At 42.2% G+C, this 24438-nt stretch overlaps 3 protein-coding genes across 6 annotated transcripts in view; all 3 read left to right on the top strand.

Annotated features, from left to right (window-relative positions):
• The window catches only part of TSPAN3 (tetraspanin 3), a 939276-nt gene that overhangs the window by 252418 nt on the left and 662420 nt on the right, over positions 1-24438 (top strand). The window lies entirely within an intron of this gene.
• SCAPER (S-phase cyclin A associated protein in the ER) overlaps positions 1-24438 on the top strand; it is a 220411-nt gene that overhangs the window by 143901 nt on the left and 52072 nt on the right. For all 4 annotated transcript variants that reach the window (XM_083698190.1, XM_083698191.1, XM_083698192.1 and 1 more), the window contains one exon: positions 17058-17181. In XM_083698190.1, coding sequence (XP_083554316.1) covers positions 17058-17181 — 124 coding nt within the window. The remainder of the gene's footprint in view (positions 1-17057; positions 17182-24438) is intronic.
• The window catches only part of ETFA (electron transfer flavoprotein subunit alpha), a 284709-nt gene that overhangs the window by 109090 nt on the left and 151181 nt on the right, over positions 1-24438 (top strand). The window lies entirely within an intron of this gene.

Consider the following 24438-nt stretch of genomic DNA (forward strand, 5'->3'; position numbering starts at 1 on the left):
TCGCCTGAATCTAGTCTTCTTGAACGGCACCTTCCCCCCCGACATACCGGGGGAGTTTACTCACCTGGGACTAGTATCTAACAGTGTTATCGATTACTTCCTGATCTCTGCAAATCTGGCCGTTAATGTACTTTCCTTCCAAGTTGAAAACCAACATTTCAGTGATCACCTTCCAATAGTGACCACTTTGTCATTGTTCCGGTGCCAGAAGGACTATAAACACTCAGTCCTTCTGGAAACCTCATCATCGACCAAAATAAGAGGGATCAAATGGTCGGAGGCTGTGGCCCAAAAATACCAGGAATTTTTTCATAGGGAAATCATTGCCTATCTCCCTCAAATAACTACTGATTTACAAGATTTCAATTCGGTTTTGAAACTTTTTAACCTTCTTATAACAAACCTTACCACTTTTTTTACATCACCTCCTCAAAAGGCGAAAGTGGCGCATTGCAATACTGGGGCCCCTTGGTTTAACACCTCTTGCAAACAAGCAAGATCCCTTCTTCATTCTATCTATAATGAATACAAAAACTCTAATGCCCAGGCTCTACCACCCTCCTATTTACAAGCCAAAAGAGCATACAAACAGATTTTAAAGCTGGCCAAACGCAAGTGGTACCAAAAGCGTTGGCGAGCCTTGATTGCGGCCTCTAGATCCCGCAGACCACAGGAATTTTGGGCTCTGATAAACAAAAGAGGAAGGAAGTACCCACTGGTGATTATCCCTGCGCCCACATGGGAACAATTCTTGAGTAAATATTTCTCTTTGGCAGAGGAATCCAACTCACTCACCGAATTCCGAGCCGACCATCTACCTTTGTGGCCCTCTACCGACCCAGAACTGATAATGGACTTGATACTAGACCTGAAAACGGGCAAAGCCCCTGGGCCGGATCTAGTCCCTGCTGAGGCTATTGTTGCGCAACCGAGGTGGTGGGCTGAAATTCTGGCCAAAGTCTTTGATGCAATTAATTCTACGGGGCTTATCCCTGGGTCATGGAAGGAGGCCGTGATCGTACCAGTCCATAAAAAGGGTCCCCTTGCTGACCCAGAGAATTATCGGAACATCAGCCTTTTGTCTATCATCGGGAAAATCTATGCAAAATTTTTGCTGTCTAAGCTGTCCCATTGGGCATATGACTCAAACTTGATTGGCCATGAGCAAGTAGGCTTTAGGATCAATTATTCAACCACTGACCATATGGTAATTATGTATCATCTTGCCAGAAAATATTCTGCCCCGAGTCGGGGGCGCCTATGTGTTGCTTTCATAGACTTAAAGGCCGCCTTCGACAGTATCCCAAGAAACTGTCTATGGAAGAAATTAGAGAGATGGGGCATAGATAGAAGGCTGTTATGGCTTATAACCCAATTACACCACGGGTCGTCGGCTAGAGTGAGATTTACACCGGCGGGAAACCTATCCAATGAGGTCCCAATAAATAGAGGAGTGCGCCAAGGCTGCATTTTGGCCCCACTCCTCTTCAACTTGTTTATTAGCGACATGAAGCTCTTTCTGAGTGAGTCTCAAGCCAACATTCATGCCCCCCGCCTAGCTGATTTTCGCTGCCCTCTGCTCTTATATGCTGACGGTGCAGCGATCCTTTCCTACTCTAGAGTCGGTTTATGCAGAGCTCTAAAGATTTTTGCGGCTTACTGCAAACTCAACCACCTGACAATTAATTATGGAAAATCAAAAGTACTGGTCTTTACCAGGTCTCGGAAAACTTACAGCTGGAAGTTAGATGGAGTCCAATTAGAACAGGTTTTCAAATTTAAATACCTGGAAGTCTTTTTTCACTATAACCTAAGCTGGAAGCCACAGATACAGTATTTACTGAACAAAGGGAAAACAATACTTTACACTCTACTCCAATTTTTTGCGGCCGACGGAGCCTCCCACATCCCTTCTGCATTGAAGGTGTACCACGCAAAAGTGGTTTCCACCCTCTGTTATGCTGCCCCGCTCTGGGCCCCAGGGTCCAATTTAACATCGCTGGGGACATTGCAGAATCAGTTTCTCCGTCGCCTCCTGAAACTCCCCATGTGTGTGAGCAATGCAGCCATACATCTGGAGTTAAGGATTGCATCATTGGAGACGGCCATCTGGAAGCAAGTCTTTGGCTATTGGCTGTCCAGCTGGCATAGGCTTCCCGACCATTACCTCTTTCAGTGCCTCTGGCGGGATGACTTTGTTAACCCGTGGGTAGGAAAAATCCATGCCAAACTTTTGAGCATCGGAATTTCCCCAGCGGACTCCTTAAAGATGAACCTACGCTCAGCCAAAAGCCTTATCAAGCAAAGATTAGCAGACATTGAAAATCAACACAACCTCTCCAGGGGTGGGGGTGTCTGCTCTCCCAGGTATCACGGAATAACCCCACCACTTGGCCTTCCATCATATATGTCATCTCTTTCATCTGCACCACACCGACTTGCATTTATTCGTGCAAGGTTCAATGTTTTTCCATCGAACCTGTTGAGCTACAGATTTTCCAAGGATTTGGTGTCTCCACTATGCGAGTGTGACGGGAAAACAGTTGAATCTCTTCCTCATATAATGTTCAACTGTCCCTTACATAGCATAGCTAGGACTAAATTCCTGGGTCCTGCTTTACTGCACTTGGTTGGCAGGCCTGTTGAGTCACATGCCGCACTGCTCTTGCAGGATACAGATCCTTCTGTAACTCTGCAGGTGGCGAGATTCCTGAATGCGGTTATCTCACACACAAAAACCACCAAAAAACAACAACAACAACAAAAACTAATCGGACAGTCATGATGAGAGTGCATGACGAATCTCGTCTCCAGTTCTCCTTTTTCTGTGAACCGTCCCTTGGATCCTTCCGGGCCCCAAGCCGTTACTGTCACTGTTCAATGACCACCCTTGCATCGTGGTGTTCCCCTTCTGTTGTTAGATGTATTGGTTTTTATGCTTCTGTGCTTTTATGTTTGTACATATTTTATGGGCTAATAGCCGTAAATAAAGTAATAAAAAAAGACTTCCTCAGCACCGGTTGAAAAGCTCTTCTGCCGGTGCATCATGTGTTCCCCCTCCCCTGGAACTGAGAAGCCATCATGCCCAGGCTTTTGACTTTGATTATTTATGTTGGTGGGATCTGTTGCAGAAGCTTTGTGCTACTTGTGATCTGTAATTTTGAAATGATTCTTTTGAAACTAGAGGACTCATTGAAATAATTTTGTGTTGGGCAATGGTTTTGAAACCCTACAGGTTTTGAATACCTTTGCAAATAATTTTTGGTTACCTCCAGTCTACCAGATTGTTGTGTATATGCAAGTCTCATGTCACCCCGCTGCACTCCCCAGCCATATCCCATTTTAGTGCTACCTCATCCTCCTGTCCCTTCCATTGAAGAAGGAAGAAAAGAGGGAGGACACATGCAAACTTTGCAGGCAAGTTTTCCTTCCATTTCTACTGATGGGGGAAACTGGCATCTAGGCTGAGAGTATGTAGGAAATGAGCAGCAAAAAGGGGAGGGAAGGCACATGAGAGAAACGTGGAACTTAAAAGAAGGAAGTTCCTAATGAATGCTGAACTGCTTTCCAAGTTGTGTGAATAGAGCCTTTTGTGAGGGTTGCTGGATTTCAATGGTACCTTTGGCAGTGATTCCAATTGCAGGTTCAGGAGAGGCATACAGTTAATCATAGATAAACCTTGGCAAATACTAATTTCAGGGCTTCAAAAGAACTAATCATAAAAGGAAGGATCCTATGTAATTCCAGTAGAAGCCTACATGGTATCCTGACAATTGCAGAACGCTATATATCTCACAGTCATTGCAGTTACTGATTTTAGGGTCACTATGACATGTTTATTGTATATGAGGATCCTCTAGATTTCAGCAGTCATGAGACACCAGAGGTCATTTCAGAAGTACCTGAAAATTCAAATAGTTTGTAAAGGTACAGGCAGCAATTTCCTACCTATCTTTTCCCTGCCATTGCAACAGAGCAGTGCTCTGGGTGTGTGTTGTGCTTGTGTCAGGAAGAGAAAACAGCCTAATACTTAAGGAGGGACAAATGGTAGTGTGAATGGAAAAACTCCTTTGTGACTAGTGCTCAGTTTGCACACAAACTGAAACAAAACTATGACTCAATGAGCATATGTTAGTGTGGGGGTACCCAGAGCAAAAATTGTGGTGGCTACACTCCCTGCATAGTATCCACAGGGGCGCACGCTCTCGCTCTCTCAGCCATAGTTTGTCTTAGCACTGCAGGTGAATCAGGCCAGTATTAGTTAAGGTTAGTCTCTTCCACATTCTCTGCTGTAGATGGACTGTTCTACAGAGGAGCTTCCATTAGACAACTTTCTAAAAATCAACAGAGGCATTTCCAAAATGGTTACCAAGAGCAATAGGCAAATGCCAAACATCTTGTCCACGTTGTTATATAACTGAGGGTAAGCTCTTGTCTGCCAAGTATTAACACAGAACTGGCAGATTTATATTTAAAGCAAACAACTTAGAATAAAAACCTTAGATGAGTCCCTTCAGAGAAACTTTTCAGTCATAAATTACATTGACGTTCCAAGAAAATATGATAGAGATTATATGCTTATGCAGTTTACGCAGTGATTTAAAAACACCAGTTTAGAGATACTGTGACGTGCCATGGAGAAAGAAGTGTCGGGTTATATGAGGGCAGCATTTGGGTGCTGAGGAACCCTTCGGAGGTAATGGCAGCCTGCCACAAATTGTTCCGTAAGCATCATGGGACGCCTCGGGGTTCTCATGCTGCTGGTGGTGACACATGAACCCCCAGCGCCCCTTGGGTGGAGCTGAAGAAAGGAAAGGACCAAGGCAGAACAAGAGCTCCAGACATCTTACCGGCGTGGCTTAGGACCAGGGAGGCGGTGAGGTGTTGGTAGGAGAGGAATAACAGGCAAAGGAACTTGGCCTGGTGTGGGATTGTATGGCAGAGGTCCAATGCTTCCCAAATCTATCCCATTGAAAGGTATTCCTCCCACCTCAGCCTGGCGCCGCTCCTTGTGAAATTACTGCTTCTAAGCAGCTCTTCCATCTGAAGGTGTCTTTATAGTGCTAGCCCTGCCAGGCCTCCGGACAGTGGTGGCTGGAGGGCCAAGAGGAAGAAAATAAGGCAGGTGGATTTCTCAAGCGAAATCTGCTCTGGAGGGAGGAAAGTGAAGCAAACGTTTCGCCTGGGCAACACTTCTGCGGTGCTAGAAAAATAGCCTGCAGGGCCAACTCTCTTTTTGGGAAGGTTGTCAGTCCCCTTGGATGTGTCCCATACAATCTTTCCTGATATTAGTTGTTTCTTTTGGTTTCAGTCGGGTTTCTTTGCTGTTGTTACACACTATCCTTTTAAAAAAGAGAAAATAAAAGGCCCCAGTGGTGTTTTAATAACATACCTGTTTATGTCTCCCTTGGGCTGGATGTGAGGAGATTATATGCACTGTTATCCTCATCTCTTTGCCCAAAATCCTGGCAGCATGGGGCAGCTCAGAACCTTAATCCAATGTCTACAAGATAAAGCTTTATTTTAGCAAAGGTTTAACGGTATGCCTTTTGTTTTGGATTTGCTGGTATTATTAGATCAGCAGGGTAGACAGTGCTATGAAAAAAGTTGCATTTGTTCATGAAAGATGAGGGTTGGTTCCCTTACTGCCCTCTAATAAAACATTCAATCTTACAAAATAGAGGATACATTTAATATTATGAGCCATAGAGATGAACAGTTTTATTAGAGGCATGTGCAGAAAGTCAACAAGACCTGCATATCAAAACCTACAAATGAATGTAAGAAGAGGATTTACATAGCTGCTTCATAAATTGCTCAGATTTGCTACTGAGCGTGCTTGACACGTGTTTGTGTATACCTGTATGATAAACGTTGCGATATCTGGTGCAGAATTGTGATTTGGTTAGGAGTAATATATTTAGATGGACATTTTATCCTGTGCTTCTGGTGCCTATACACTACTCAGGGTGGCTTATAGCAATTTAATATAAGCAGAAAGACAGGTCCTTGCCCCAAGGAGTTTACAATCTAAAATTCAACACAGGGGAAACAACACAGCAAAGAGAAGTGGATGCAGATTATTTACTTATTGCATTTATAGGCCACCTTTCCGCCATATAGTTCCAGGCAACATATATTTCTCTCTCTCTCTCTCTCTCTCTCTCTCTCTCTCTCTCTCTCACACACACACACACACACACACACACAGAGAGAGAGAGAGAGAGAGAGAGAGAGAGAGAGAGAGAGAGAAGCAGCTGCAAGAAAGACTTGTGGTGCTTCCTGCTAAAAACACAACAGTCAGGTGGTTAAGTTAACTCATACACAGATTTATAATCGATAGTGTTTGCTGTAGAAAAAATGGCTGTCACCTAGAGAGGCAGCTTCTTTACATGCTCCAAAGCGCTTCTTTCCGCCCTTGAACAGCAAGCCAATGTGCTGTATCCCCAACTGCTTTTGAAAACCCAGGTAAGATGTTGCCATGTGTGGCTATGACTGTATGAAACAATGCAGGTCCACATCCTATTGGACACACAAGCTAGTAATTATTTGGATCCTGGCCTATGTCTCTATAGCTAATAAAATGACAGAGTAGTTAAGCTATGGAAATATTTCAGCTTGCTAGAGTGCTTAATCACTTCATCACCTCCAAATATTTCATTTTCATTGGAAGTTGGGAAATAGAATCAACCTTCATATAAATCATACAGATTTCTATAATCTATCTATCTATATCATCTATCTATCTATCTATCTATCTATCTATCTATCTATCTATCTATCTATCTATCTATCATCATCTATCTCATGTTAGGCAGTTAAATCTGAGGTTTGAGAGAGTGTATGAGTGTGTATATGCATGAAAGTGTGGGCAAACAGAAGCACTCTATTGTTTTTTATTATTGTTTTTTTATTATTGTTTTCAAGGTACAGTGCTAAAGATTCAAACCTTTTCTCTGTAGCTGCATGGAAATTCACTTTAAAGAAATGGAATACTTGCATTTATTACCTAATGTAAGATTTTTGTAGGAAGACCGGCTACAAATCCCTAAAATATTTTCATGATTTTGCATTTTGGAGCTTTTGGGTGCATTCACATGTTACAGTAAGCCGTAGTTGATGGTTTACCATGAACACATGTTGCATCCACTTCCCTCCTCCCCTGGCATGAGCAGGAGTGACAAACCATGATCACTGCCTAGCATTATATCCAAACTGAGGATAATTGCTTGATTCACTCCAAATCATGATGTGTTTCCAAGTCTTGTTCTTGACTTAGTAGTTGTAGTTGGAGCAAAACAAACAATGATCCATGGTTTTGGCCTAACACTAAGCTAAGTATCATGATTTGTTGCTCATGCTAAGGAAAGTGCAAACCTCCATGTTCACAGCAAACCATTAACTATGGTTTTCCATGATGTGCAAACTGGGCCATAGCCAGACTTAAAATTTGAAAAACCATAGTAAATTCTATGACGTTTCCAATTCTAACTTTCTCTCCCCCGCCCCCGCCCCCCCCCCCGCCGTTTCCTTTGACTTGAGAAAATAAGCAGATGATAAATGTGCTGGGCTTCACACAAGTTGCTGATCCGAGGCATTTGGAAAACAGTAGCTTATCCATGTGTCTGGGCCATCACCTGTGGCAGGTAGAGGAGTTTGCACTGATGTAGCTTCAGAGCCTGGCGTGCTCTGGTTCATGGGGTCACAAAGAGTCGGACACGACTAAACAACAAAGCTTCAGCAGTGCTACTCTGGCTTGGCAGGTAGAGAAGAACATCTTGTTCTGCCAGACATCAAGTTATAATTTCATTATAAATCTTTCTTTTAAAATATCATAGGAACGTAGGAAACTGTCACAAGCCAGGTCAGACTGTTCATTTGTCCTTCCCAGGGTTGTCTGCCCAGACCGGCAGTAGCTCTGCAGAGTCTCAGACAGAAATCTTTCCCCATCGCCTGCAGCCTGGTTCCTATAGGGGAAGATGCCCAGGATCAGCCAGGAAACCCTCTGCCTGAAAAGCATGTGCTCTGCTATGGAGCTCTGGTGCATCCCAGTATACAATGCACCTATTTTTTACCATTGCATGACAAAGTACATGTAAACATGCTGTGAATCAAGTTGTACATAGTTTCTTGCAGCCAAATCTTAGGAAAAATAGGAGGAATTTACTAGAAAAGCACAACCATGCTTCAGAGGTAGACAGATTGTAGGGTTCAAGCTGATTTAGGGAACCTAAGACAAAGCAGCCACCAATCATATTACATTCAACTATTATAATAAGCTCTTTGCATGCTGGATATGCTTTGAGGTGTGTGATGCTGGGCAGGGGAAACAGGAAATGCCCCAATAACTAAATCCAATAAACTGAAGCTCAGTCCAGATAAGACAGAGGCAATGTTAGTGGATGGTTCCCTAGACCAGATAGGTGGAAGACTGCCTGCTCTTGATAGGGTTTCCCTCCTTCTTAAGGAGCAGGTACATAGCTTGGGGGTGCTGCTGTGTCCACTTCTGTTGTTTGAGGCTCAGGTGGCCTTCTGTCAGCTTCGGCTGGTGGCCCAGCTGCATCCCTCTCTGGACAGGGAGAGCCTAACTTCTGTGGCCTACATTCTGGCAACCTCCAAGCTGTATTGCTGCAATGCATTGTGCGTGGGGCTGCCATTACAAAACCAGATCACTCACCAGAACAAGACAATTTGAGCATATAACACATATAATCTGGCACAATTGCACTGGCTGCTGATTAGCTTCTGGGCCCAATTCAAAGTGCTGGTGTTGACCTTACAGAGATCAGGACCTCAGTACCTTAAGGACGGCCTCTGCCCATACGAACCAATCTACTACCTGTGCTTGTCATCTGTGGCCTTTCTTTGTGTGCCTTCTCCCTGAGAGTTTTGGAAGGTGGCAGCAAGAGAACAGGCCTTTTCTGTGGCGGCCTGATTGTGGAATGCTTCTTTACCCAGGCCTATGGCTATTAAATATTCTATGGCCTGTGAAGGGGGGGGGCGACTATTATTATGATGACTATGTTATTATTAGGCTGTCTGTCTGTATGCTTTTTACTGTGTTTTTATCATTGATGTTCTGTAATGTGTTTTTAATGTTGTACTGCACCCTGGGACATTTTGATAAAGGGTGGTATATCAGTTGAATAAATCATAATCCCAGTGGTGCAGCGGTAAAACTGCTAGCATATTTGCAAACCTATGCAGGGTCCGGTATGGTTTCAGATTAAATGGGGACTGCATGTTGCGATTCCTGCATTGCAGGGGGTTGGACTAGATGATCCTCGGGGTCCCTTCCAAATCTACATTTTTATGATTCTATGAACAACATACATGGAAAGTGGAATTTTGCAAACCTTTGTGTTTAAGTGGGGGTGTGGGGGTGTCTTGTTTAATTCATAAACCATTTCATGCTCATCTCAGGGACCTTGTACAGAAATGGTAACACTAGACAGCTGTCGTTTCCTTAATAAGATTAAAATTAAGAAATTAGTTTGCTGACTTTAATCTGCCATTTAACCCTCTAAACCACCTGGGACCTGCTCTGCTGCCAACACTTTGCATTCTGAATTTAAAAATTGTATCTCTGAACCTGAGCCGACAACATTTCTAAATATATTATAATTATCGCTGTCTGAGGTTAACAAGCTTATACTGCTGGTTTTCTGCCTCCATGTTGTAGCGTAGAATAAATGACAGAATTTGCCTTAGCCGCCTTGGTGAAGTTCCTGAAGTTTTACCACTTGGGGAATGGATGCTTGTGTGAGTTGGCTTTAGAAATGTTGCAGTAAAACAGCCAATGTGTGGACTTTAATTCAAGATAAACAATTAAAAACATTTTTAAATAAATTTATTTTTCAAACTGTATGTGTTTTAAATTTATTTTTTGTGTTAAGCAAAAAAATAGAAGAGGTTCTTTATTAATAAATGACAAATCTTGATTGAATGATTTTTAAGAACAAACCATTTTAGTTATTCTTTATAGGCAGGATATGTTGATGTGCAGCTGACTCACCCAGATTCAACGAGTTACTATTGGAACAATGCCTTGTTTTTTGTTTCACAAATTTAATTTCTATGAAATATTTCTCTCCTGCCTTTAGAGCATGCGATTTCTAAGGTTGTGCAGAAATAAAATGCTAACATAATAGTATGTTGTAAAAAATGGAAGCTGGCTACTTTAAAAGTGGTAGGCAGAATTGAAAGCTTTTGCAGATGACCTAGGAGCCAGAATCTAGTACGAAAAGAGTATTAGAATTGATTCAAGAATTTGGTCATGTGGCAGGATTTAAGTTAAACAAGTCAAAAACTAAAGTTCTTGGGAAAAATTTTACACTGATTGAGAAAGAGAGGTTTCAGAAGGAGACAGGTTTAACATTAGTTAAGAAAGTAAAATATTTGGGGGTTAATATGACTGCTAAGAATTTAAACTTATTTAAAGATAACTATGAGAAATGTTGGACAGAAGTGAAAAAAGATTTAGAAATATGGTCAAATTTGAAGCTTTCCTTGTTGGGTCGAATTGCAGCTATAAAGATGAATGTACTGCCAAAGATGTTATTTCTGTTTCAATCATTGCAAATTTTGGACAAGATGGACTGTTTCAAGAAGTGGCAGAGAGACATTTCTAGATTTGTCTGGCAGGGCAAGAAGCCCAGAATAAAATTTAAAATACTAACTGACGCAAAGGAAAGAGGCGGATTTGCCCTGCCAGACCTTAAACTTTACTATGAATCAGCAGCATTCTGCTGGTTGAAAGACTGGCTGCTTCTTGAGAACACAGACATTTTGGACTTAGAAGGTTTCAATAACGTTTTTGGATGGCATGCATATTTGTGGTACGACAAGGTTAAAGCACATAAAGCATTTAAAAACCATATTTTCAGGAAAGCATTGTTTAATGTCTGGATAAGATACAAAGACTTACTGGAAAATAAAACCCCAAGGTGGTTGTCACCAGTGGAAGCGAAGGCTCAGAAAAAGCTCAATATGGAGGCCAAATGGCCGAAATATTGGGAAATATTGGAACAAGAAGGAGACAAATTGAAATTGCAGAGTTTTGAGAAATTAAAAGATAAAGTGCGAGACTGGCTTCATTATTATCAAATAAGAGAGGCCTATAATTTGGACAAAAAAATTGGCTCCCAGGTGGAAAAATCAAAATTGGAAACAGAACTGTTAGATCCCAAAACTAAGAATCCGACACCTGGGAGAAGAGTTGGTGGAAGAAGATTGGAAGAAATTTAAAGACTATTTGCAGAAACACTGTAAAATTAATGAATGTTAAAATGATGTTGGATTAAAAATAAGTGGCATTAGCAACAAAGTTAATAAGAATATGCAAAAAGGAATTGATAATGGATGGAATTATAGAGTTATAATATGTTAAGATATAGAGTTAAGATAAATGAAAGAGGGTAAGGATTTGCTGATTTGATTATGTAAATGGGATTACAAAAAGGGGAGGTGTGAGGACGTCAAGGAAACAAGCTAATGACGTTAAAGTTATAAAAAATGGTTTTGTTTTTAATTTTTTCTTATCTTTTTGTCTTTTGCATTTTGTATTTTTATTTTCCTTTTTTCTTTTTTATGTATTTTTGTATTTATGTCTTTGTAAAATCTTAATAAATATTCTATTTAAAAAATGGTAGGCAGAAATCCACACAGAAGTGGGAATAATAAAATATCCTTAAACATCTGTGGAATTTTCGTTTAACCTAATATCCAAATGGCATAGCTGGCTCCAGGTTTGCGCAGGCCCAGTCTGGGCAGTGTTCCCTGTCAATGGGCCATGATGGACTTGCTGAGTGGCTGTCTCTGGACACCCTTTTTATTTCCCATAATGCTCTAGAACAGTGTTGACTCTATTATGGGAAATGAAAAGAGTGGCTAGATCCAGCTGTTTGGCACTGCTTGGAGTCCCCAGATTTTGCAGGGGGGGTTAAGGGAGGCCAAGGTCGGGTAGCATCCATGGGCACTGTTCTTCCAAATGGCACAGCTGCCTGGTAAATCAGCGGATTGAGTTGCAAGACATTAACTCTGGTTGACAACCAGTTTACCTCTGAAGGTGGGGGCACACAGAATGAGACCTACTCTGAAGTTGTCAGGAATTGGGCAGGTCTGGCAGAAGAAAGGCAACTGGGCAAAAGGAAGGACATAACCTTTCCTATAGGAATCTTGACAAATAATCCAATCACAGTCCCTGCTGACAAGCAAGTATATACCTCGCATTTGCTCAAATGTCTGGTGGTCACTGTAGATGTAAGATTTGCTTTAACTATCTAGCCTTCCATGGTGTAGACAAGGAGGGACAGCTGCCCCCCCCCCATCAAGTAAATCAGTACAAAATACTTAACCAACTAAGGTTCTGCCCCACCCCCAACATAAATTCTGGCTTCGCCCATGTACCCATCCCTATCTTGAGGGCTATGGATGGGTTGCAACATCTTTAAAACCCATGAACAAGGCAAAAGTTTACTAATCTCAACATGGTTAAAGTAAAACAATTCCGATACTGCTTTCCTTCTGGCTACAAGAAGCCATAGCACAAACAGAAACTTGGCCATGGATTTTAAATGTTCCTCTTGTTCTTCTTCCTCTTCCTCTTCCTCTTCCTCCTCCTCTTCTTCTTTTTAAGTCAACAAATGATTCCTGATACTCCTGGTTGACAGGGATATGTCTGCTCTTTTATCTGCTCTTTCCTAAAGAAGAATTGCTAGAATCTGCTTATGTTCAGGGGTGCCAATCGTCTCCCAACCTGACCTCCTGGCACTACATAGCACGGCAGAAGGATGACAGAAAGATTTGGATTCCTGTTCACCGAACCCAAAGGGTGCTCATCAATGGTTCCTCTTCATCCTGGAGAAGAGTGACTAGTGGGGTGCCACAGGGTTCTGTCTTGGGGCCGGTCTTATTCAACATATTTATCAACGACTTGGATGATGGACTCAAGGGCATCCTGATCAAATTTGCAGATGACACCAAACTGGGAGGGGTGGCTAACACCCCAGAGGACAGGATCACACTTCAAAACGACCTTGACAGATTAGAGAACTGTGCCAAAACAAACAAGATGAATTTTAACAGGGAGAAATGTAAAGTATTGCACTTGGGCAAAAAAAATGAGAGGCACAAATACAAGATGGGTGACACCTGGCTTGAGAGCAGTACATGTGAAAAGGATCTAGGAGTCTTGGTTGACCACAAACTTGACATGAGCCAACAGTGTGACGCGGCAGCTAAAAAAGCCAATGCAATTCTGGGCTGCATCAATAGGAGTATAGCATCTAGATCAAGGGAAGTAATAGTGCCACTGTATTCTGCTCTGGTCAGACCTCACCTGGAGTACTGTGTCCAGTTCTGGGCACCACAGTTCAAGAAGGACACTGACAAACTGGAACGTGTCCAGAGGAGGGCAACCAAAATGGTCAAAGGCCTGGAAACGATGCCTTATGAGGAACGGCTAAGGGCATGTTTACCCTGGAGAAGAGGAGGTTAAGGGGTGATATGATAGCCATGTTCAAATATATAAAAGGATGTCACATAGAGGAGGAAGAAAGGTTGTTTTCTGCTGCTCCATCATTTTCCCCAAATTCTCTCTTAAGGTTGACCATGCTGTAAATTTCATCCCTTCGTTCCATAGTTTAGTCCATTTATCGTATTCAGTATTATAGCCAAAATCAACAGCCCACTTTATCATAACTTCTTTAACCATCTCATCCTTAGTATCCCATTCCAGCAGGTAATCGTACATTTTAGACAGGAGTTTTGTTCTGCTTTACAAGATGTCTATTTGATATTTTGACTTTTTCTCACTGAATCCCTTTTTTTATCCTCTTTTACTAAACCATTTACCTGATGGTATTGTAACCATCCTGTAAGCCCATCTTTTATTTCCTCGTATGGTTTAATTTTCCACCCGTACTCTGTTTTCACTAATATATCTTCATAAGTTATTCTCTTTCCCTCCATATTTAATTTTTTAGTTATTAACACATCTGTCGGGGATAACCACCAGGGTGTAGTTCTCTCTAGCAAGTTTTTATTTTTGTCCCATACGTCGTATAAGGCGCCCCTGAAGATGTGGTTTGTAAAACCTTTGTGTATTTTCACCTTGTTGTGCCATAGATAAGAATGCCATCCGTATCTATTATTATATCCTTCAAGGTCCAATAAATCAATATTTTTTAAAATAATCCATTCTTTTATCCAGCATAAACAAGATGCTTCATAGTATAACCTCAAGTTTGGTACAGAGAACCCTCCTCTCTCCTTCTTATCTGTCAATAGTTGAAATTTAATCCTAGGTCTCTTTCCTTGCCAAATGAATCTTGATAGAGTTTTTTGCCAATCTTTAAACTGGGATGTCCCTTTGATCACAGGTATCATTTGAAAAAGAAACAACATCTTCAGTAAGATACTCATTTTAATTGCAGCTAATCTTCCGCTCCAGGATAGCTTTAATCTGTTCCAAATGCCCAGGTCCTTTTTAATCCCTTTCCACACTGGCGTATAATTATCACTAAATAAATTAATATTTTTCATCATTAGCCAAATCCCTAAATATTTTACTTTTCTCACCGCATTAATTCCAAATTTTTGTTCCAGTTGTTCTGTCTCATTCTTATCCAGGTTTGTAACCATCATTTTAGTCTTTGTTTTATTTAACTTAAATCCAGATAGTTTACCAAATTCCTCTAATTCCTCTAATGCTTTCCCGACACTTGTTGGTGGTTCCTTTAAAGATAAAACCAGATCATCAGCATAGGCCTTCCATTTAAACTCTGCCCAGCTTTGTCAACCACGTGGAGGAGGCAGGTGGGGTCAGAGCCACAAAAGTCAATTTGCCAACCTCTACCTTCATGTACATCACGTTTGCCTTTTAACTGAAGGAACTGCTGCGACCTTTGCAAATTACTGCATCAGCTGTGCCCAAAGTGCCAGAAAGCATATGTTGCCACAAAAAAGAAGAAAAGTTTTCAGAAGGCCTAAATGGTTGACAATCATATAGCAGTTTGTTCTGCTTGACTGCTGTCTGACATCTAGTGTAGTCATTTATAACTGTACGCAGCTTAGGACAAAATAGCTGCCTTTGTGTTCTTTCCACACTCTTAAGAGGTGTAAATGGCTCCCTAAACTATGGAATAAGTCCCAGTTGTCTGTAAGGTGATGGGTTATGACCTTTTGTATTCTCAAGTCATTCAGGTGCATTGGCAAGGTTCTGTTTTTTGTTGGCTTTTGTTTTGTTTCCCTGTTTCCTCTTTTGTCACATTGCACCACTTCCCAGGTGATGCCTTTATGAACTGGTCCCAGCTGAGCACTGTCAGTTAGACAGGAAGATGGTGCTCATGTACCTTTGTCGCTGATGATTTTTCAACAGAATTGACCATTGATTGTCTCTTCCCTAATGCTACATTTATTGTAAAAGATGGTTACATGGCAATGTCAAAATGCTAGAAATGTCCGCTATGATCATTTGCAGATGCTCTTTTATTAAGGATTAGTAAAACATGTATCACTTTAAGGGCTTTTGTATACATATGGAGCCACGTGTGTTTCACCCTTTACCTTGTTATGCCCTGTACAAAGAGACTTCACTTTTAATGAATCCTAGCTTTCAGAGTTTTTGTTTTATGCTTAAATTTCAGCCACAGGGCAGCTGTTGAGACTGCCATGGACAGGCAGAATATTTATTTATTTATTTGCATAATAGGTAAAGGTAAAGGGACCCCTGACCGCTAAGTCCAGTCGCGGACAACTCTGGGGTTGCGGCGCTCATCTCGCTTTACTGGCATACAGCTTCCAGGTCATGTGGCCAGCATCACTAAGCCGCTTCTGGCGAACCAGAGCAGCGCACAGAAATGTTGTTTACCTTCCCGCACTTTGACGTGCTTTCGAACTGCTAGGTTGGCAGGAGCTGGGATCGAGCAACAGGAGCTCACCCCATTGTGGGGATTCAAACCACCGACCTTCTGATCCGCAACCCCTAGGCTCTATGGTATAGACCACAGCATCACCCGCATCCCATAATGTGTATATTGCCCAAATACCATAGATTCCAGCGTATAAGGCGACTTTTTAACCCCAGAAAAGAGGTTTAAAAGTTGGGGGTCGCCTTATACGCCGGGTGTGGGTGGCGCAGAGTGGAGCCTGATCCCCGCCCCGCCCCCGTTGCTGCTTTGGAAGCAGCAGCAGCAGCGAGCGACAGGCTCAGCTGCGCACCGGGCGGCTTTCTCCCGGCCTGGAGCTGCCCAGCATATTAGGCGACTGGGCTTATAAGACAAATCCCCAAATTGCAGCTGCTAATTTGGGGGGTCGTCTAATGCGCCCAGTCACCTAATACGCCGGAATCTACGGTAATAATGTCCTCTGAGTGGTAACTTTTTATAGAAAGAACCACACTGTTCCAAAATGAGCCCACATTGCTCTATGAACATAGGGATCATGCTTCATCTGATCGTCTTAAAGAATAAAGGTTTACACTCTCAAATTTTAGGATGTTGTGTGCATTGCAAACAATTACCCCATTTAAATAGGCTGCATCTGAGGGACAGGTGAGAAGGCAGGAGCTGCAAGTACAGCTCGCCTCCTCCCTTGCAGAAGCGTTGCCGTCTGCCGCCATTCCACAGGGCCACATTGCAGGAGAGATGAGCCACAGCAACCACCTTCGGCTGCTGAGCAGCGACTCCTGGCCGTGGTGACAGTGCTCTTATTATTCACATCATCATCCCCTGTGGAGAAGCAGCCCAATAATCGTGGATCTCTCTCCCTTTGTATATTTACCTAAGAATCTTACCAAAGTATTTTAAGTAGTTTGCTAGACCTTTGAGGGCCACATTTAACTTCATCTTTTTATCTGGAAATTCAATTTTTTTATTTTATGGGTTCTTTCTTTCCTCCTGTTGTGTTCTGTATTCAAAATTTAATTTGTCCTTTGGCTGTGGTCTGCTGTTGGCATAAAAATCAAGCTCAAAAGATGTCCCACAGAACTATTGATTTATATCACCTTGACTGGCAATTTTCCCTTAAGATGATTAAAATTTCACTTTATCTCTTAGGTCACTCTGCAGTACAATAAACGCTTATCACCTGGCCTGCAGTAACTGTGTGGAAAACTGCACCTATGTTTTGTTCAGCAACAAGATTACATTTTTAATGGACCTGTTGATGCACCAGTTAATGGTATGTAATGCTTTAACTTTGAATTAACTGTGTTAGTGCCATAGCGGCGACTAGAAATACCTGATATAACTGGACCACTTACATCGTGGGTGTTGTGTTTCCTTGATTTTACCAATGTGATGTGCGGACATTTGTATCTTCCTCTGACACGTAAAAAGGAGCAGAATCGGGAGCTTACAAGTTTGCGGAAGGAGGGGCTCAAACCACAACCCCATCATCTGTAAAGTAAGAGGCAACATTTTAGAAAAAAAGGACATTTGCGTGAGGGGACTTATTCTTATTAATAATAACACTAATTACATTTATCAGTTGGTTTATACAGTAAAAGTTCTCAAAGCAACTTGACAAGGTAAAATACAGCATATAAAGCAGTTTATACCAATGAAGAATACAAAATGTGTAAAATGCTCACCCAACAACATATTAATAGGAATAATTCGTACCCACCCCACAATAGATGAGCACCACCATAGGAGACAACACAAATTAGCTTGGGTATACAATAAAAGTCCTAGCCTGTTGCCTAGAGGCTGACAAGGATGGCACTAGGCATGTTTCCCTGGGGAGAGCATTCCACTGACAGGGGCCCCCACTGTGGTCAGGGGTTGAAGCCATCTCACGTTCACTGCTTGCTGCCGCATAACTTCCCTCTAACTGCTTCCACTCTGTCCAGCTATGGGATAAGTGGCAAAAGGAGACACTCGGTAAGGAGACAAATGTTTAGGGGCAGGGGCGCATTCGCCTGAAAGAAAGCTAACGTCCGCTTTGTACATGTTGGGTTTGTTGCCCTCTCACCTAGTTGAAGTCTTGGAATTCACATGGGCTATTCTGCATTCTGTTTTTAATACATGAAAATGCATCATTCTGCATCTTAACAGGTTTTGCAAATCGGGGGGGGGGGTGGAAGAGAAAGACAGATACATTTTAATGGGGAAACTTTTAACTTTCACTTAATTTCAGATGTCATTAAATATTTTATTAGAAACTCATTTTTAATTCATAGTAACCTCCTTATCATGAGATATTTAGTCTAGGACTGCTACTTATAAATGGTGTGTATATGTTTTCATGAGCCAAGCAGTTTGTTAATTGAAAAGTTATGTATGTGCCTTGAATAATTTACATTGCACAGTTAGAACCAACACACCATAGGACAGTTGACAAACACTTAAGAGGAAGCCTTCGTTATCAACAAAAGGAACCTGAACGCAACTTGTAAATTCTGTTTTTCATTCGTCACATGGTCATTTGCCTTCCTCCAGCTCTTTCCTGGAAGAACTGTGGTATACAATTTGAGCTTGCTTCCACTTAGCTCTCTGTTGTACGTAGGAAGCCACAGTATGGTTGTACGTCCTCTACTGAATGCACAAGATACTTGTTTGAGCAATTAAAGTATAAAAGAGGTCCACCAGCAGTTAATATGGTTTGATGTCAAAGGCCTATTCCTGGGCTCAGATTTCATTCGTTATAATTATTTCTCTTTTGCATTTGGCTTGGGCTGGTGAATCTGGGGTCCCAGTAAAAGGCACATAGTTCCCATAAGCCTGAAGTCTGTCCTTTCCTGGAATAGGCATTCAGACCCTTTGTTTAGATGAAGAGGCAAAACTCTTCCACTCAAAAACGAACTCATGCCAGTTCCTTCATCAAGAATCAGCCTCAGTGGCCATAACCTTTTCCCCAGATGGGCCTAGACCAGGGAGCTTCCACAGATTTGCTTACATCAGAGCAGCAGATCCTGTGGACCATTTCCAACTTCTGACACTTGGAGCAGCATCCAGTTATCTGCTGGCTCGTTGTTTTCCTTGACTAAACAGTCCTCTTTTCTTCTAACCACTTTAATGCTGACATTTGCTATATCAGAGACATGCAATGCAGTCCCAAGCACATTTACTCAGAAGCAAGCCCCTCTGTGTTCAGTAGGTCTTATGCCTCAGTGAATGTATATTGGATTGCACCTTTATCCACTGAGACAAAAGCGTCCACTGGAATGAATGCCTGTAGGGTTTTTGTGAACTTATTGCTGAAGGGAAGGTTTAGTGAAACAAATCAGTGAATGTTCTATTGTGTGCATGAATTGAGCCACTGAGTGTCCCACATTTCTGTAATACGGATTATTGCATAGAAAACTAACATTGGGGGAGTATGGTGTCAAGGTGTGTTTTTTTCTCTAGTGAAAGAATCCAATAGATTGTAAGAGAGGCTCACTTGTTCTGTTTGAGCAGTAAACTTGAATTGTTAATTTATAACAAGCAGTTGCATCCTATAAAATTTATAGTTACTTTTTGACATTTTCCCTAGAAAGATGTGTGCATTGCATGATGAAACCTAAAAACTGAATATTTTTAGCAGTGTCTTAAGTTGGGGAGAGGTGGTGGTGATGTATTTCAGTACAAATTCTTTTGTGTTTTAAAAAATAGTCTCTATGGGGCAGGTTGAATTAATTTGTCTTTGGAAACAACAAGCTGAGCAAGTTAGCAAGCAATCTGATCTTGCCTTGAACCTGGTCTTAGGTGCTTTTGTTCATTCAGTTAGTTGCTTTCCTTTCAGAAGTGTCACTGCCACCGTGGGTTAAATGTTCCCACCACATTTACTAAGCACCAGATTCTTGCTTCCACTGCCTCTTATGCACAGTACCTATTCCTGAACTATATCCAAATTATGGACAAAACCACGCATGACTAGCATACATTTTACCTTGGATTGCATTAATCTAGGAATCTTAATTATTTAGAACAGTTCCTGCAAGATTGGACTTTCCTTCTTTTTATTCACTATGAAATAATGCATTCCATTATTTATTGATGGATTTGATTCACTTTATATCCGCCCTTCCTCCCGAAGGAGCCCAGGGTGCCAATGTATCCCCCCATTCCTCAAAGACGCTCAGGACGGCATCCACCGTTTTCACTCCTCTTTGTCCCCTCCTTTCATTTTATCCTCACAACAACCCTACGAAGGAGGTCAGCCTGAAAGTGACAAGCCCACGGTCAGTGGACCTTCCCAGTCCTATCATGACATTTGTAGTCATGATACTACAAAGAGTCACAGTCTGGGATAATTTGAATTTCAAATTTGAGAGCCATCTTGGCAATCCTTTATAGTTCAAAGTGTCAGATATGAATAAAACATTAACAATAGTAAATAAAATGCATTGATTGCTAGTTGTTTCTTGTTTTAAGTATCTCTCTGTTTGTAAACTCTCTAAGGAGCATCTGATAATTATTATTTTTTGCTTTTGCTTTTTTGAGTGGCCTTACAGCTAAAGGATAGGGGGACGCAGGTGGCGCTGTGGGTTAAAGCCTCAGCGCCTAGGACTTGCCGATCGAAAGGTCGGCGGTTCGAATCCCTGCGGCGGGGTGCGCTCCCGCTGCTCGGTCCCAGCGCCTGCCAACCTAGCAGTTCGAAAGCACCTCCGGGTGCAAGTAGATAAATAGGGACCGCTTACCAGCGGGAAGGTAAACGGCGTTTCCGTGTGCGGCTCTGGCTCGCCAGAGCAGCGATGTCACGCTGGCCACGTGACCCGGAAGTGTCTCCGGACAGCGCTGGCCCCTGGCCTCTTGAGTGAGATGGGCGCACAACCCCAGAGTCTGTCAAGACTGGCCCGTATGGGCAGGGGTACCTTTACCTTTACCTTTACCTACAGCTAAAGGAGGGTGAATTCTCTTATTGCCACTGCATTTTGTAGCTTCAATTACTTGAATGGAGATGCTTATGTCATATTTCAGATTTGAATAAATTATGGAGCAAAATGTACACCCTTAAGGAAAGGTGCTTTTATCAGCCAAGTAATGGCACTTGCATGTTTGACTCTGCAACAGAGGGACTTGCTTTAATACTGAGGCTTACTAGGCTTTTGTCCTCCTCTGGGTTATTTCTTCTTCTTGTCTGTCTGGAGGCTGAAGGACTGGAGCTGTCAGGAGCTAAAAGCTTTGTTTAGTCCCCAGCCAGGTAACACCACTCAGCTTTATCTTCCCTTCCACCGCCCTGCAATTGGCCTCCAGCCTGACCTCGCAGACCACCCACCTTAGGAGGCAGCGCCAGTCGCTCCATAGCTTAATTGTTCGGTTTTGTAAGGGACAAGAGAGAGAACGTGAGCAGTATTTACTGCAAATACTTTCCAGAAGTGCCTCTTTCTCAAAACGTTTCTGTTCAGGCAAGCCCAGAGGTGTTTTAAAGTCTGCAGAAACCACAGCACCACTGCTGATGTTGAGAACGGGGTTCAGACACACCAGGAATGCCATGATCAGAGATAGCAGCACAAGGTGTACAACATCCCTTAGCGCGTGTCCCCCGAGGGCACCCACAGAAAGACAGGTTCTGCTTTGGAGAGGAAGGGCAGTCACAAAATATTATCCTGTGGCGTCAGCCAAGAGATCCTTAAGGTCATCCTGAGGAATGTTTGGAAAAAATTTAAACCAACAACATTTTTGCTCTTTCCGTGGGTCTGCAGTAGATTGTACGTGGAAGGCTTAATAGTGGATGAGAATGATAGATAGATGATTTGAATGTTTCATTATAGGTTGCCTACTTGTCCCATATTTGTTTCATCTTTTTAAGTTTTAGATGTTGTAGCTTCTTCACTTGCTGTTTGGAGCTGAAAGCTGTAACTTGGGAGAGTATAGAGAAGGGATTTATGTAGGCAGTAAATTGGGAGTTTGCGTGTTGCCGGGAGGGGCTGGGGAGTTCTTCTGGCATGCATTTTGTCAATTGTAGAGGTTTTCCCAGCAAAAGCTAGAAGGTAAGTGGGAACTGTGACTTGGGCCTGAGTCTCCCACTCCAAGAAAAATTTCCTTAATTTTGTTTATTTAACTGCAAACTAATTGGAGTCTCTTCCTCCAAGTCCCACCGTCATCTTCGATTAGAGAGCCTACTCGGTGATGGCACCTCATATTTAAGATGTCATCTGTAGACCTGGTTCCCACTCTACTGCCTTTAAATGTCAGTTGAAAAGTTATTTTTGTGCCCCCGGGCATTCTAGCACACTGAGAGTTTGATGGTTTAATAAATGAACACTCCAGTTTTTGTGTGTTTTCATTCTGACTACAGAACTTTATTGTACTGTTCTGTTCTTTAAACTGTATGCTTCCCTGAGAGTTATGCTCATTCTCTAAATTATTCAGTGATAACATGTTTAGATTTAAGCTAATAATAAAAGTAAGGCCAGATGTTTCATCTTAGGACCGCTCTCATTCTCCCCCCACCCCCCACCCATTGCTTTAAGATGTAAAAAGAGTCAGTGGGTACCATTTTGATACTTTGATGAATGTGTCAGGGTGTTTGTGAACATTTTAGTTTGCTTTTTGGGCCAAGAACTGTATCAGAGGATTCAGATATTTTTTCTTTAAAAGAAATTTTATTAATAAATAAAGAAGGAAATACATTATCATAAGGATAATTAAATTCTGATTCACATATTAGTTCAGGAGGTGTGAATTGGGTCAGGTTGATTAAAAATGCAGACTGAACAAAATTCCCTTTCCCTGCTTTGCAGCAGGATTGCAGATTCATAGGGAAAACTATGAACATTAAAGCTTCATCTTGATCAAAAAGCAGCAACAGGGACATCAACAATTCAAACAAAAAAATTAAAATAGTCGTTTTTTGTTTTGCAAAGTGCTACCTCACAAAGTGTTGACTCATGCTAATTCCAAAAGAATGTGTATCTCAACTTTATATTCCCTTGGGTTTCAATTTAGATTGTTTTGCACTGTCCACTTCCAGGCAGGATGACGTTCAAAGAACAGCATCCAATGGGACAATGGTGAAGAGTATTGGTGTGCTCCTGTGTTTTAATACTACTACATGTTTACAACTGTGGGAGCCAGTAGCATTTTAAAGAATACTAGCCTTTAAAGCAGGATTGGTTCCCCAAGTGCAAACAGCTGCCCTCCCCAGAGCTGCTCCTTCCAGCCTACAATAGCAGTTGTGCGGCTGCCTTTATTGCGGGATCCATTCAAGCACTGCAAAACTGTTTCTCCTCAGCGCCTGCTCAAGCAAACTGGTTATGCTCAGGGGCTAGTTGCCACCAGCCAGGTACACAAAAGCCAAAAGGACAGGTTATCTCTAAATTCTGCTGCAGTTTCTCATTATTATTATTATTATTATTATTATTATTTGTAAGCAGGTACTGTATTACGACTTCAAAATTCAGCAAGAAAAAATGTCAAACACAATAAGATAGTATAGGCAAAACTGTTCCTTCCACTGCTGAGAAGAATTGTTTGTGCAAGGAGCACAGTTGTTGCCCAGAGTTATCCTGCCTGGATGGCGGCTGCTGTCCGTGATTCTCAGCTGTGGGTAGAACATGCCAAGACAGATTCAAAATGGTCCGCAAAGTTTACACTGGAAGCACTAAGCCCATCAAAGAGGATTAGGCCTCCCACCTTTTTAGCATTTACCTGCTGGACCTTCTTGGATGTCTTTAGGACTGTGCATTAGAATGGAGCAAAGCTCCTGGTCCTGTGGGTCAGTCAGTAAGAGCATGTGGAAAGCAAATGGGAAGAGCCCTCGGTTTAGTTAGCCAGCGTAGCTCTTTCCTTTCCCCTGCCTGGCTTAGGCTTTGTTTACAGGAGATGCGTTAGGTTTATTGCACATCATGCGTAGGGGCAGAGGAGGTGGAGTAGAGAAAAGGGCAGGTCTGTGGCCCTGAAAATGTAACAGACAAACAAGATGACAGCCCACTTTCCTATTAGCAGCACCAGGAAGATAGGAAACTTCCTTAGTGAGACCACCAGTCCGTCTAGCTCTGACTGGCAGCAGCTCCCCAGGGTTTCAGGCAGGGAGTTTCTCTCAGTCCTACCTGGGGATGGGACCTGGGACCTCTTGCCTTCAAAGCGGGTGCTCTTTCCCTAAGGGCTGCAGCCCACTTGGTGAGGGGGGGGAGCAGGAAAGATTGCTGTTTCTGGTGGCCCTTGCCCCCTGCTGGACTTGCCACCATAACTGACCTTGTGCATGCATGCATCTGCTGATCTCAGTAAGGACCGCTGAGCATAAATTATCCACTTCCGTTAAAAACCCTGTGTCCCAGTCCTACTAACGCTAGTTTGAGAGTACAACCCACACAGAGGTTTGTTCATTAATTTATTTTAAAACATGTGTTTTGCTTTATTATTCCCAGTATTTGTACCCTGCCTTCCTATAACAAATAACAGAAGCACTTGGCAAAACCAAATAAACATATATATATATATGTTTTAAAAGGCCAAAATATATATTTTAATAGTCCAAAAGCAACAATACAAAAACAAAAAAGGCAGA

The sequence above is a fragment of the Podarcis gaigeae genome (genome assembly GCF_964106915.1).
Source record: "Podarcis gaigeae genome assembly, chromosome: 9".
NCBI lineage: Eukaryota > Metazoa > Chordata > Lepidosauria > Squamata > Lacertidae > Podarcis > Podarcis gaigeae.